The sequence below is a fragment of the Arctopsyche grandis genome, chromosome 4 (assembly GCF_051622035.1).
Source record: "Arctopsyche grandis isolate Sample6627 chromosome 4, ASM5162203v2, whole genome shotgun sequence".
Lineage (NCBI taxonomy): Eukaryota > Metazoa > Arthropoda > Insecta > Trichoptera > Hydropsychidae > Arctopsyche > Arctopsyche grandis.
In genome coordinates this window covers 12,923,425-12,938,062 of record NC_135358.1, presented here as the reverse complement: position 1 = coordinate 12,938,062, position 14,638 = coordinate 12,923,425, and the positions used below count along the sequence as shown (strand labels likewise).

Sequence of the window (14,638 nt, the reverse complement as noted above, 5' to 3'; positions counted from 1 at the left end):
TGCTGACAAAAGATAAAACCACCCATACAACATCATTTGTATTTTTCCACTTACTATTTGTTATCAATAGATAAAAGTGAACGTACATTTAGGTAACGAAGCTCCGATTAGTTTATTTCTTACTGGCAAACATGAGTGGTAAGTCAACTTCAATTTTTATTTTGTCATTAATATGTGACTTCAAATAAATTCACACTAACAAAATAATAACAGTGGTGCTATATAATTCAAAATGTAGAACTAGAAAAATTATTATTTACTTATGTGTATAAATACGTACTCTTTCTGATAACAGCTAATGGTTTTATGCTATAACATTATCCAAAATATGTATAATATAAAGCAGTTTTATTTTTGTTATTTAAATTTATTATACGCATATTTGTCCGTCTGTTTTTATCTCATTAAAGCGTATTTTATATTCCGATTAGTATCAGTAAAGGGGAAATATTTTCTCCTCTCAAAAAGAGTTTCCATTAAGCGCACTGTCGCCTAGTGTGGTTAGACCTTAAATGTACTCAAAACATAAGATTTTTACAATTATTGGCTACTAATATGTGTAGTTCCATGTACATACGTTATTTTCCTATACATTTTAAAACTGTTCATCAAATTTTTTAAATTCACCTTCATGAGGTGAAAATAATTGTACAATTATTAACATATTTGTTTTTGAAGTAATTAAACAATAAACATTATATGTACATTTTATTTTTAGTAGTGTGAGTTATTCTTTTCTGAAGTTGCATTCCTATATGTATGTATGTGTATTATGTGAATTTCTTCATAAGTGACCTGATACACGTTCAATCTTTTTTAATTTCGACTAACATTATTAATCAATTGAAAACAGTGTTGCTTTTTTTTGTGATTTCGATAAATTAAAAACTTATATATGTATTAACGGCTTATAATTTTTGTAGCAATTGCTAATATCGAATTCATATGTAATTATCGAATAGTAAGATAAACTCATTTTGTTCAGGTTCTCCTCCCAAAACCCCACCTTATCCTGAACGAGCCTTACACCCATACCCGGTCTTTGCAAACCAGCCCCAAAACCCTTACCCAAACTTTCCACCAAATACTTATCATCCACCACCTCTTTTGTCATACCCCGTAACTACTTGTGATCCTGAAGACCGTATTCCTCCACCACCTGGATTCATATATCAACCGTCGTTCGATCCTCATTCCCTTACTTATGCACCTCAAGAATTATCCTCTCCTGACATCGTTTCCGACACCGACCAAGATAAGGAAAAAATCTGTGGCAGTGCTATCGGAAAGAAATCTAATCTAGGTAAGGGAATGTCTAGGGAAATTTTCTAATTATAATTTAGCCAAATAATATTTATTTCCAAGATCTGATCGTTTTAGCATGTGCTATAAATTATTATAAAAAAAAAAACTAAACAGAATTATTGCAAGCTATGCGTATTTTGCAAGATTATTTCGTCCATTTAGTGATACGATTTCGAAATTTCGTGTTTGAGATTATGCAGATAAGATAAATTCCACCCATCGTTTATTAGGTATTACTGATTAGTACCAGATGAAGTTTTTGAGTAAACTAGAATTGAAGATGGTATTTTTATCAAAAAAATTGGATTTACTTATTATGTTATTTTAAATTTTTCATAAGCATACAAAAATATGACGCTTTGATGGTAAAAATACTTAAAACAGTTGTTTTTTCATAATCTGTAATTTCCATCCACTCTCCCTTTATTTCTATCAAATTGTATGTACGATTACATCCAATTTAAATTTATTAATCTATGTATATATGTATGTATGTTTCAGTTAAAGTTTCAAGTGTTGTAAATGTATTTGTTACATTCCAATTGTAAATTTTATTCGATCAAGAACATACTAGTTTTTTTATACACGAACCAATCTAGCCAGTCATATTGTACACAGAAGAATAAATTGACACATGAACTAGTTTACTCATGCAAAAACTATTAAGCATAAGTTTAGGTATTCTCAATCCTTCAAACCTTTCGCGACTTACGGTTAAGAATCGCTAGTTCAGAACTCTAGACTAGATAATAATAAATTCTATTTAATAGTCATTTCGTTTCTCAGAAATTCGGTGAATGAAACCAGTTTTAGTTAGTTTATGCACTAACGCATTTCACACTGTGTCTGTAGCATATACATATGTACATACATATGTATATTAAAAATATAAGTAAATATGTAAATACGTATTGGACTCCGTAACACGGTCTAACATTTAAATTTAATTCCATGTATTTTATTTTATCATAAGAGCTTTATAAACTATAATTTTATATATTTATCGCTAATACTCGATGATTTATCGTGAATTTTATTTGAAACAGATAAAAAAGCCAGACAGTGTTTGTTCAAAGATAAAGATAACGTTGACATTTATTAAAAAAAAAATGGAAATAATCAATATAAATGCATGTCCTAAATATTCCTAGTAACAAGAAAAAGTCAAACAGCAAAGGATACTGGGATGATCATGCTGATGCATCTAACTTTGAGCACCAGATTCAGAATGATTACCATCGCCATTCATTATATTTTATCGTAATCACTGGTTAATACCTCCTATCGACATTCGTTTCAATACCCTTAAAGTTAAGATACCAGAGTGAAATATTAGATTAGCTGAATTTAACTTCAAATTCAAATCTTGCCACTCACATATCATCTACAATGTAAACAATGCAGATATAATGTAATTGTTCTTTTATAGGAAACTACAAATGGGTTGGAGCCAGCTGCTCAAACTGCACCTTGACTGGAGCTCTTTTGGTGGGTCATGATACAGATGGAAGTGAACTATATGCTGGTAGAGCATATCATTTAGGAGATATGATACCAGCGAAGGTCATACCTTCGAAGCAGGTTGCTTACATTTCATATGGTGGTCAAGAAGTTGTGAAAGACCAATTCGAGGTTAATATAATTAATGATTTTCTAGCTATTACCATGCATGCATGTGTGTATATTTGAATAAAATTTCAAATTTAATAATTGCAACTTATTATCATAAGTTGGTATAATAAACCATAATTCATAAAATGATTATAACATATACATAACATATTCATAAAATTAAATTTGTGAGTAGTTTCTTTGTACAATTGATGAAATAAGTTGCATTTGTTATAGTTTTATTTGTGTCGTTTGGTATTACTAATGCTTTGCATGATTATTGTATTTAAAAATTAAGTCATGGCTTGAGAGTTTGAAAAGTGATCCAAATCTATAAAATATAGGGTTACCCTTCTACTATCTACTTTTACTTACATTTCTACTTTTTAAGTTTTAAAAATCTTGCATTATTTTTTGGTATAAATTTCAATGAACTCACCAGAATTTGAAAATGGGAGGTACTTATAAAATGCCCATATTTTTGTTGTTACAAATGGTATTCAGTAAATAAAATATTTTATTTGTGGTCTGTTAATATAAGTCATATAAGTATAAAGATTATTTATATATTCTTTATAATTAATTTCATTCTTATCTAGAATTCATACTTTGTTCAGATTAAGGGGATGCCAATGCAGATTTGACCCTCCCAGTTACACTGATAAAATTGATTTTAAAAATCTCAATTATTAAAAAATCATTTTAAGCACTAGTGCATATTTTATTGTTTTAATATGGACTCTGATAAGATATTTATTTTCGACTACTGATAAGCTGAATTTAATGTATTAAAAAAGCTGATAATTTATGATCTATCAAATACTCTAAATTTCTACCAAAAATATTTTTTTACTGTAGAACTTTGGATGTAGAATAAATAGTAGGTACTGAAAAACATATCATCTGAAAAATTTAAATTATTAAAAAAAAACTCATTTTAATTTCTAATTAGAAATATTATACATAAGTAACAACTAAGTAATTTTTTTTCTTGTGTGTTCTTTAAAAAATATTCTTGCAGATAATGATTTTAATTAATTTATAAATTAATAATAAGGATAAGCAGTAATAAATGGAAAAGTGTATATAAACTATTGTTTTCTTGTACACTATTCAATTTAGTAAGTATGGTAACCCTAAAAAATATTAATTCCCAGAAAAGTCTTCAAAAAAATTAAAACTATTTGTGATGAAGACTGAATCTGAAGATTTCTTGCTTAAACTCTTTATACAGAGCGATATTCGTTCTTGATATATCCACAAATTTTTTTACATCTAGGTTATCGTTGTGGATGAACAGGAAAGTTCTTCGTGTTGGTGCTGCTGTTGCTGCTTACCGTGTTGCGGGGTAGTTATTAAACTTAACGCTTTTTTTAACTCGCTTTTGTCGTTGCATATCAGGAAATAAGATTTGGGTAGCTTATGTATTGTCTTTTTGCTATATTAACAACAAATAACCATACAGAAAGTGTATCTGGACATTTATAAACACATTAATTATAGACATGTGTAGGTGATATGCGTGAGTCCTATGTGGCTTGTGGTTGTAACTACAGCAATTTTAAAAGTATACTATAACAAAATAAATAAATAATGTTCATTTAATATTAAATTCTAGGTTTTGTGTCAACCAACTGTTTCATGGAACTTCTGTAGTGGTGGTCAGATACCGGACGGTGCCGTCGAAGTAGGTAACACAGCTGATGGAGAAGTGTTGTATTTTGGCCGTGTCAACCATGGTGGAACCATGACGCCCGGCAAAGTAAGGGTGTACATATATACTGTACAATGATGGAAAAATGCTATATGGCGTTAATTATTATGCTTTATTTGCAGGTTCAACGTAGTCACGGATGCTGCTATTACCCATTTGACGGGCAAGAAATGAGCGCTGCAGATTATGAAGTTCTTGTAATCAATTGAACCTCTTAAAAGTTTCTTAAATAAGGTGGCATGAATATTTTATTGCATTCTATTGTATTTCGATTTTGTAATCAATTAAATGTACATTGAAACAATTGTGTATGTTGTTTATAAGAATTTCTGTGATTACAGAAAAAATCCAAATAAAAATTTGCCATTGTAAAAGGCAGCAAACAATGGATTCATTAATCTTTTTGATTTGAAAAGAAACAAAAATGATCTCACAATACATACATGTATCTAAATTATCGCGACGATTGATCGCTTTGGACAAATAAATTTTCCAAGAATTCCATATCTAATCCCCTACTTAGTACCGGTCTCCGTGACGAGACAGAATGTTAAACGACAGAAAACGCAAATATCGGAAGGCAAAGATCAAAAATCGAAAGATCAAAAAAAAATGGTGCATGGTAAACGGTACATACTCACTTAATTTGCGCGAGCAGGACACAACAGGAACAAGAGGAACAGGCTTTTCCTCCCGTATTAATGTGCGCGCGCAGAATACGTGAGGAAAAGCATGTTCCTCTTGTTCCTGTTGTATCCTGCTCGTGCAAATTAAGTGAGTATGTACGTGAGTATGTACCGTTTACCATGCACCATTTTTTTTTGATCTTTCGATTTTCGATCTTTGCCTTCCAATATTTGCGTTTTCTGTCGTTTAACATTCTGTCTCGTCACGTAGACCCACTTAGTACTTATGTACTTTAAACATATCATACATACATATGTATATACATATGTACATGTATGTGCATATCTGATAGTCCTATTCTGTGAGTGTGCATAAGAAGATAACGTTCGACAGTCATAGACGATACAAAAAAAAACAGGCTAGATTTTTTTTGCTAGGACACGAGTCTGTGCCACACAAATACACATACTTACATAAACGCGTTCCCTAATAAAACAAGTATTTTATTCAATTAATAAATTATTTTGAATCTGGCGCGCCACACAGGTTCTCTTTCTAGGGGCGGTGCAACCTAGGATGACACTTGTTTTGTATTAGTTTAAAGAGTAGCATGAAGATCATTTCATATTTTCACTGTGGCGCATGTATGTAGAATCGTAAACAGTCATAGGAAAAGGAATCCGGAGGAACGGATCTGGTACATGGATACTGCAATAAAACAATTTATATATACGTACCTCTTTGTATGTGGACATTCTGGAAACAAGGATGAGAATTCTTACGAATTCTTATTTTTTTTTAATATTGAGTTTCTTCATATAAAAATTAAAAATAGATATATCGATTAACTCTAGGGGCGGTCCAGGTGTGTCCGTGTGGTTGAAATACAAATATTTATTTATAGTTTTGTGCAAAAACATGATTTTGCAATGTAGTAAAGCAGGGGTAGCGAACCTTTTTCCGTTCTCGTGCCAAAATTTCCAAATTATTATTTTCTGAATGTCAGGCGTGCCAAGGAATTTTTAATGAAGGAAAAAAAAGAGCTTTCAAGAATTACATACATATATTGAAAAAAAATTAAAACAAAATTATGTGGTAAAAGTAAAGTAAAATTAAATAAAAACTATAATATAAACTTGGAACATTCCGGATTATATATATTTTTAATTTTCAATCTGTTATAAATCGTGAACTTTATTATTAATAACACTGAGCAACAAAAAATCATGTTTTTGAGTTACCAGAGCGGAGACTAACCAATCTTTACTAACTTTGACCTACTGAATTCGAATATGATAATGATTTTTGTTGGTTAGTGATCGTTTACGAGATATGAGCGTTTAAAAAAATGCGCGATTTTTAAAGTTTTTTGGCTTTTGCGGTTTTTAACTCAAAATCTAGTATTGCTGTGCTCCAAGTGAGTATAGGAATCAACAGTCAGATGTTTTTTCTATTGATTGTGATATTTCATTGCTTCAAAATACTTATAATTAATTGTCTAGCGAATTTTAAAAGTCAAAAATATATTTTTTTTCCCGTGTTATTTTTCATTTATTTGGCAATTTTTTTTATTTCACCACGTTTATAAGGATTGGTTTTCTATCTCAATATTTTTATTTTTTTATCTAAACGTACTAACTCAAGCAGTAATTGCAATTTAAATGCTTTCATTGTGTATATGGTTGTAACGCGTAATGTGTTAGGTGCAAGCGAGACGGCATGTAATCCACCTCACAGAGTACAGCGGTCGGACTAAAGCCCTCCAAGTACGTACGTAGCCATACGGCAACAGTATATGCAATGGCGAAATTAAATCCCCAGCGCCCCCACTTATACCTGAATACGGTTTTTTTTGCGCGAGTTTTGTCCCTTTGGATACGCTTGACAGTTATTGGTGTGCTACAGTGGAGGGAACAGCTACCAGAAACAAAGAGAGGAGTTACAATTTGTGGTTGAAATTTTTAACCAAAAATGGACTGTTCGAAAACGTAAGTGCATTTATTTTTAAACTTTTAAATGCCTTTCATTACTTTTATGAATACATTTATTATGTCAATGTGTAGTGCTATAAATGTACATACTTAGGTGCTTTCAAATATGTATTGTATAGCTATAATTCAATCCCAAATGCTTGCGTATCCATATGGCTACGCTAGTCTTTTCCCGTGTCAAATTATTTTGATTACTGTTCGATGTTTTTGGTGTTTTTTTGTTATATATACACAAAATCTAACGCCAATTTTTGGGCCCATTTCAGATCTAATGAAGACTTAACTGTTGGAGACATATTAAATTTGTTAGAAGAACCTGGGACTGACGATGACGATTTGCTCGATATGGAGATGGAGATGGAAACGGATATATTTATTTGTCACAATACAATTTATTTGTCACAATACAATTTATTTGTCACAATACAATATTTCATTTAAAAACAAGATAATTGACAGAGATATCAATTATCTTAGATATTGTGGCGGCTCGCTTATACGACATGGTCGAGTTTGGTTGCCTTCCTGCGAGTGGGGACCAACCCGGCTGGGTTCGGAGAGCTGCTACTCACTCTGTCTTCAGCTGTCATATAATAAACACGTGCATTAACATGCCAGTCGTCTCATTCGTTCATCCTCCATAATATCAAAATAGATTATTGTTATCCTTCGACGGCCATTAGTCCATTTTATCTATTGTACATAACAAGTGTGACTATCGATTCTTCCAGCACTTGTGTTTCATCGTGCTCATACTGCTTGTTGAACTTACATACATAGTGAGTATTTTTACACACTGTATTGTTTTTCATTTTAATGGTAATATTCGAATTAACGTGATTTTTTTTTTTAATTTAGATATAATGGATGAGTCAGGTCGTTGGTATCCTCAGGGTCCGCAAGGTTATCCCCAACCAGATAATGGAGCATTAACTAATTTTCCACCGCAATATCCTCAATTACAATATCCACCGCCAGATAATGGTGCACTAACAAATCCGAACTATCCAAATTACCCAAATTACCCTCAATATCCACAGCAGATGCCTAATAACAGTCACGGGCCGTTACATCGTCCACCCGAATATGTCCCTGGACCTTCGTATCCAGGAATGTCACCTTACCAAGGTGGATTCCAACCGAGAAATGAATAAATATCCAAGCACTTTAATCATTAATATTGTTTGATAACCGAACTATTGTGTAATTGTATAAAATACTGAATTCATTGTTAAACAATATGAAATATATATTAAATTGAAATTAAATTATCATTGTGTTTTATTCCCAGGTAAAAAAATGTACATATATAAAAAATCATTTACAAAATTCACATATATTTCTTTGTATATGCTTATATTATATAATATACGTATGTATAAATACTAAAGTTTGCGTATATGTATTATACATACATTTAAATATGACAATATTACATATATGGATGTAGGTCAGAAGTGTTTTGAAATAGAAATTCAAATCGAAATGAAATTATAATTTACCTTAATGTTAAATATTGTATAATGTTAAAATTTTATTGGTATAGTTTTCCTCTATTTTTAATTATTATAGACGTTATATTAAATACACTATATGTACAATATAAAAAAATATCGTATAATTTGCAATAGTATGAGTTTTTTTGGTTAAATACATAATTCAAGCAATATTTTTTATTCGACCTTAATAAACGATAACTAACTTTTTATATAAGAATTTCATACAGTTTTAGAATTTGACATGGGTTAGTTCTATATAATAACATACATTCAAATACTGATTATTAAAACTGTAAACGGCAATCGGCATTCGTTTTGACATTTTGCGGTTTTTATCAATACTGATATCATTTCCTGGAGATACATGTAATTACATGTGCATACATAACTAGAAATGACAATAACCATTCGTTTTCCGAACGCAGAGAGTGACAGTATTAAATACTAAGTTTTTTTTAGATAATAATGGATGAAAGAGTAAGATACATTTTATTTGGTACTATCGTCATCATCTTGTTTTTTCGAAATTATTTTCAATAGCCCAAAATCGCTTGTATTTTAGTGAATTTCTAACCTACACACATATGATACTTTTAGAAAACAATGGATTTATTCGGAGAAGATTTAAAAGAGTTTTTAGAAAAATCTGGAGTAACAAGTTCCCAACTAAATGATGACGATACTAGAAAATTCATACTAGATTTTATAAAAAATCATAGTGGTCCTAAATCATTCAAAGAAATTCCACAAGAAACTCCAAGTTAAATTTTGTTCAATTATTCAAATAATAAACAAATTCTTGATATAACAATGTATGTATGTTTTTTTAATATAGATTCATCATCAAAACTACATTTAAAAGATTTTTTTGAAAATGCTGGGATATCTAAGAAAGACTTGCTAGACAAAAACACTAGAAATCTTATTGCCAATCTAATAAAATTACATGTTATGCCAATTATTGATTCAGAAAATACTAAATCAAATACCAATTCACAAAGTGAATATTATTTTTGATTAAAAATAAAAAGATTTTCTATATTGCAAACTTAAAATTCAACTATAATACTTCAGATACAAAGGAAGCCAGTAGTGTTCCACCTCAACCAACATTGCGTCGAACTATACCTGCAATGAGACAACCACCAAAAGATCAACCTACACCTAAAATTTCTTTGAATCTTGACTCTGAAAAAAAAACTTTGAAAATTCCTGTGCCAGCAACAAGAAAATGTCTTCCACTTCCAGAGAAAGATTATCCAGGTGCATTTTAAAATAATTTAAAATTTAAAATAATAATAAAAAAAAATCTTTAAACAATGATTCATATAATTTTCATGAAATTGATTTATCAAAGTTTTTCTTAAAAGTCTCCTATGACAAATCAACTTATCTTATCCTTCCATATATTTTACTTGATAAGAATTTTACACTAGAGCTGTGCGCAATTATATTTATACACTTCAAATTAATAGTTAAGTGCTTTACTAGAAAGATCTAACACTATATACGACAGCACGATGGCAGGTAGTCAAATAAATTATTTTTTAATTATAATTTTTTATTCTGAAATAGCATTATTATATTTCTTTATATATGTAATTTGTATGTGAAAAATTTTAAATACACATTTTTAGGATTTGACGATCAATCATTTGGGCGGCAGATCAATCAACAAGATTTGGGTAATTGTTTTCTTTGAATTTGTATTCATATAAAGTAGTGAAAATGTAAATAAGTTTATGGCACTTATTTTATGTTTTAAGACAAGATGTAGACCAATTTTGAAGTAATTTTTCAAATACTAGTGTTTTTCAATATAATAATATATGCATGTAATCAAATTATTTTATTCATTGACACATAATTTATAATCAAAATATACATATAAATTAGCTATATATGAGTGGATTCAAACCCTAATAAGAAGATGCTAGTAATAAAAATAAACATATCTATTGAAAGTGTATATTTACAGCATTTTCGCATGCAGCACTGGGATTTGAACGTCCACCAGCGAAAAATCAACAACCGTTTATGTTGATAAACTGTATGTATAGCTTTCTCAAATTATAAACACACTTATTTTATGATTAATCAGTATGATGACATTTTTTTCAATATAAATGGTATAAACATATGTATGTATATATTACAGCTGAAGGATATGCATGGATTCCAACTGATATAAATGCTTGCAGTAAATTGCAACAAAAGGCTGTTCTAGTCGGCTATGAAGGAAATGATGCCATATTTGTAGGAAGAGCTCGTCAAGAATCTGAAATACTGCCATGTAAAATTGTTCCGAGCAAAAAGTGTGCTTATGTTACACATAATATGAGAAATAAACCTGTAGCAAATTTTGAGGTGTGTATTACTTACATATATATATTTGAAGTATTATTTATTTGTGGAGATTATTACTCATAATAACATGAACATTCAACTGGTTAATGTCGATATGATCCGTTGATCTATATCTGATTTTTTTCTTATTATTGAAGAATGACTGGATTTTTTTTTTTGAGATATGTAAGATATCAAGGTATTCCATTTTCTGAACCATAATACTATATGGCATCAGATTGAAAAATAAGCACCAAAATGCTTAAATTTTTAATCATTAATACTCACTTTTTAATACACCCACATTTTTTGAAGTGAAAAATTAATTTCTTGACAATATGAAAGTTCTTCACAGCACGCTATACATACTTACTAAATCACAGTTATGAATTTGAGCTACGATAATATTTCATTATATTTTTAAATACATACATATCAATGATTATAATCTTTACTTTACCTATTATTATTATTTTAGATGTACTGTAAGGTGACACCAACATTAAAATGGGTAAAGAGTAAAAATGGAAGTGCACCTCCTAATGGTGTACTGGCTGGAAAAACAGCTGACGGAGAAAATCTTTATATCGGACGATCTACAATGTCTGACGGTTCCATTGTCATGGGAAAGGTTTAATATTTGTTTTTTACTTATAAAAAAGTGATATAATTCAATTTCATTCTAACATTACGCATTGTCCATAGGTACAACAGTCGGAAGGATGTTGCTATGTTATTTATAACGATGGTGTACTTGCCGTTGAAGAATATGAGGTTATGGTACTGCAAAATGTATAAAATAAGAATTTATGATTATTTATTTCTATTTAATGTACTTATTATTTTAACCTCATCATATTTCTATTTAATATATTTGTAATTTCGTCATCATATTTCCATTTTATGTACTTATTATATGTATGTGGTTTTTAAAATAAAATTAAGCTATGAAAAAATTCAGTGTTTGAAAATATGTATTACAAAAATAATTCCTTGAAGATTTATTATTTCGTTATTGTCTATAATTGATTAAGAAAGGAAATTAAAATAAAAAAAAAAAACTCCCCGGCGGGGAATCGAACCCCGGTCTCCCGCGTGACAGGCGGGGATACTGACCACTATACTACCGAGGACTGTGCCTTATGTGGCGAATATATTTTATTAATATTTTGTCATAACTTCTACACTAAAGATTTTTTTTGGTTTTCTTTATAGACTACATACTAGTGTTTTTACCCGGCTTCGCTCGGTATTTGTAATATAAACATGGCCAATTTAACAATAAATATTTTGTTAAATTTATTGGAATAGTTTTATTTAAATTTATTTGAATATTAATTTATTTTTTTATTAAATTATAGGCCACGGATTTTACGAACCAAACAAACATACATAAAAAGTCTCTTTCAAAATTATATATTAACTAGTGTTTTTACCGGCTTTGCTCGGTATTTGTAATATAAATCGCTTAAACATGGCCAATCTAATAGTAAACATTTTATTAAATGTATTTGATTATTTTTGTTTTATTTAAATTTATTTGAATATTCATTTGTTTTTTATTAAATTAAAAGCCACGGATTTTACGAACCAAACAACCATACATACAAAGTCTCTTTCGAAATTATATATTAACTAGTGTTTTTACCGGCTTCGCTCGGTGTTTGTAATATAAATCGCTTAAACATGGCCAATCTAATAGTAAACATTTTATTAAATTTATTTGATTAGTTGTATTTTATTTAAATTTATTTGAATTTTCATTTGTTTTTTAATTAAATAGAACGTTACGGATTTTACTATTCAAACAAACATATGTACATACAAAGCCTCTGTCGAAATTATATATTAGATTAGATTCGTGTCAAATTAAATAACAATAAATAAAAATATATAATTAATAATAAATTAAATTGTATGGTGTTTAAAAAATGTGAGACAAAAATATTGGCCCATGGGGGGATCGAACCCACGACCTTCGCGTTATTAGCACGACGCTCTAACCAACTGAGCTAATGGGCCAGATAGTGTCTCGTCGCTTTTTATGATATAAAAATTTAGTCACCTTTTTTTGCTTTATTTTTAAAAAATACAAATAAAAATAAACTTTAATGATTCACAGATATTTCACTGTATGTTGATTTATATGTGTATGAATTTTATTCAAAATACAACACTAAATTAAGAAAAACATAAGTTATCTTTACCACCCATTTAAAAATCGCATTAATTAACATCTACACATTGTAAATTTTAGCATCTGTCCCAAAATGTAAAGAATATCGCTCTCTATTTAATAGTAAAAATTGGAAATTCTAAATAGTTGAAATAAGAAATATTCACTTAATTTATCTCGATTTCTCAGAACATTTATTATTTGATGAAAAATATCAATGATTCACTTTATCTTATCCTTATCATTATATTTATCATATTCCATATTAGCTGGCAGTACAATGTTTTAGATACGCAGACACTTTGATTGCAAGAATATAATTTGTTGGATACGCAGCTACAATGTCCAAGAGTAAGATATTTTTTATACATTTTCAATTTTCTACTAAATTAATGATTAGTAAAATGTAAAACATAATCTGTAATTTCGCACATATCATATAATTTTACACTTGTTTTTAGGACTCAACGTGAATTTTGGTTTTCAACCACCACCAATAAATGTAAATCTTACACCTGGTCGTCCGAATACACATCATCATCATCACCATCAGCCACCTACAATTGCTATATGTCCAACGGCTCCATCCCATGTAACAGTTCCTGTAAGTTATCCACCAAATCCACAACCTACATCATCCAGTGAGTGAAAAGTTTATTCAATAACGTAATATACACTTCATTAGCACATAAATTTATGAAAATTTAAAAATAATTCAGGTGATGGATATTCATGGATTCCTACTACCGCTCATTCGTGTTATACTTTAGAACACAAGGCAGTTGTTGCCGGCTATGATTATGATCGTAGTCCAATTTACATTGGTAGAGCTCACCATAATGGTGATCTTATTCCATGTAAAGTTATACCGAAACACAAAATTGCATATTTTGCATACGATTCAAGAGAAATAAGCACAACTAATTTTGAGGTTCAACATTTATTAACATTCACTAGCATTGTCAAACTATGATGACTTTTATAATATATAAAATATCAATTTTGATTTAGTTATATTGTCAAAATATGCCTCGTATTGAATGGGTACCAAGCACTAATGGTCAAATACCTCCTGGTGCTGTTCCTGCTGGACGAACGGCGAATGGTGAAACACTTTATGCTGGACGTGCTCATCATCAAGGAGTCTTAACAATTGGAAAGGTAGTACTTTAAATTAAATAGTTTACATATTTTTATGAAAGTCTATTCATTGGTAATAATTATTTCAGGTACAACCTTCTCATGGAAGTTGCTACATTTCGCATGGAGGACAAGAATTGTGCTTCAAAGTATATGAAGTTATGGTCCATGTATATAATTAAACAAGTAATTTATACCTACAGATTATATCACATAATATATTGAATTT

The 14,638-nt window shown here is 29.7% G+C and overlaps 2 protein-coding genes and 2 non-coding genes across 5 annotated transcripts; 2 read left to right on the top strand and 2 right to left on the bottom strand.

The window, feature by feature from the left end:
• LOC143910754 (uncharacterized) lies at positions 1-14,638 on the top strand. Its single transcript, XM_077429350.1, has 10 exons — positions 1-138; positions 986-1,303; positions 2,735-2,937; positions 4,535-4,678; positions 4,753-4,827; positions 6,659-6,674; positions 13,731-13,910; positions 13,989-14,200; positions 14,281-14,430; positions 14,499-14,638. The coding sequence occupies exons 1-10, from the start codon at positions 132-134 to the stop codon at positions 14,589-14,591; spliced, it is 1,398 nt and encodes a 465-aa protein (XP_077285476.1). The 5' UTR covers positions 1-131; the 3' UTR covers positions 14,592-14,638.
• On the top strand, positions 9,128-12,043 carry LOC143911062 (uncharacterized). 2 transcript variants are annotated; one of them, XM_077429784.1, is made up of 9 exons: positions 9,128-9,224; positions 9,345-9,507; positions 9,583-9,747; positions 9,822-10,010; positions 10,385-10,432; positions 10,726-10,797; positions 10,906-11,114; positions 11,572-11,724; positions 11,799-12,043. In XM_077429784.1, exons 1-9 carry the CDS (start codon positions 9,213-9,215, stop codon positions 11,889-11,891), a joined length of 1,104 nt encoding a protein of 367 aa, XP_077285910.1. In that variant the 5' UTR covers positions 9,128-9,212; the 3' UTR covers positions 11,892-12,043. The 2 variants fall into 2 exon arrangements, with proteins under 2 accessions (XP_077285910.1, XP_077285911.1); XM_077429785.1 differs by having other exon boundaries at positions 9,150-9,224; positions 9,310-9,507.
• TRNAD-GUC (transfer RNA aspartic acid (anticodon GUC)) lies at positions 12,155-12,226 on the bottom strand. Its single transcript has one exon. It is a non-coding gene; the product is annotated as a tRNA-Asp (tRNA).
• Positions 13,042-13,115, bottom strand: TRNAI-AAU (transfer RNA isoleucine (anticodon AAU)). The gene has a single exon. It is a non-coding gene; the product is annotated as a tRNA-Ile (tRNA).

Excerpts from the sequence above, each read along its gene's own strand:
- LOC143910754 (XM_077429350.1), top strand. Across the intron at positions 1,304-2,734 it reads CGGAAAGAAATCTAATCTAG|GAAACTACAAATGGGTTGGA; the intron begins GTAAGGGAATGT and ends GTTCTTTTATAG. Across the intron at positions 14,431-14,498 it reads GAGTCTTAACAATTGGAAAG|GTACAACCTTCTCATGGAAG; the intron begins GTAGTACTTTAA and ends TAATTATTTCAG.
- LOC143911062 (XM_077429784.1), top strand. Across the intron at positions 10,433-10,725 it reads GATCAATCAACAAGATTTGG|CATTTTCGCATGCAGCACTG; the intron begins GTAATTGTTTTC and ends GTATATTTACAG. Across the intron at positions 11,725-11,798 it reads GTTCCATTGTCATGGGAAAG|GTACAACAGTCGGAAGGATG; the intron begins GTTTAATATTTG and ends CATTGTCCATAG.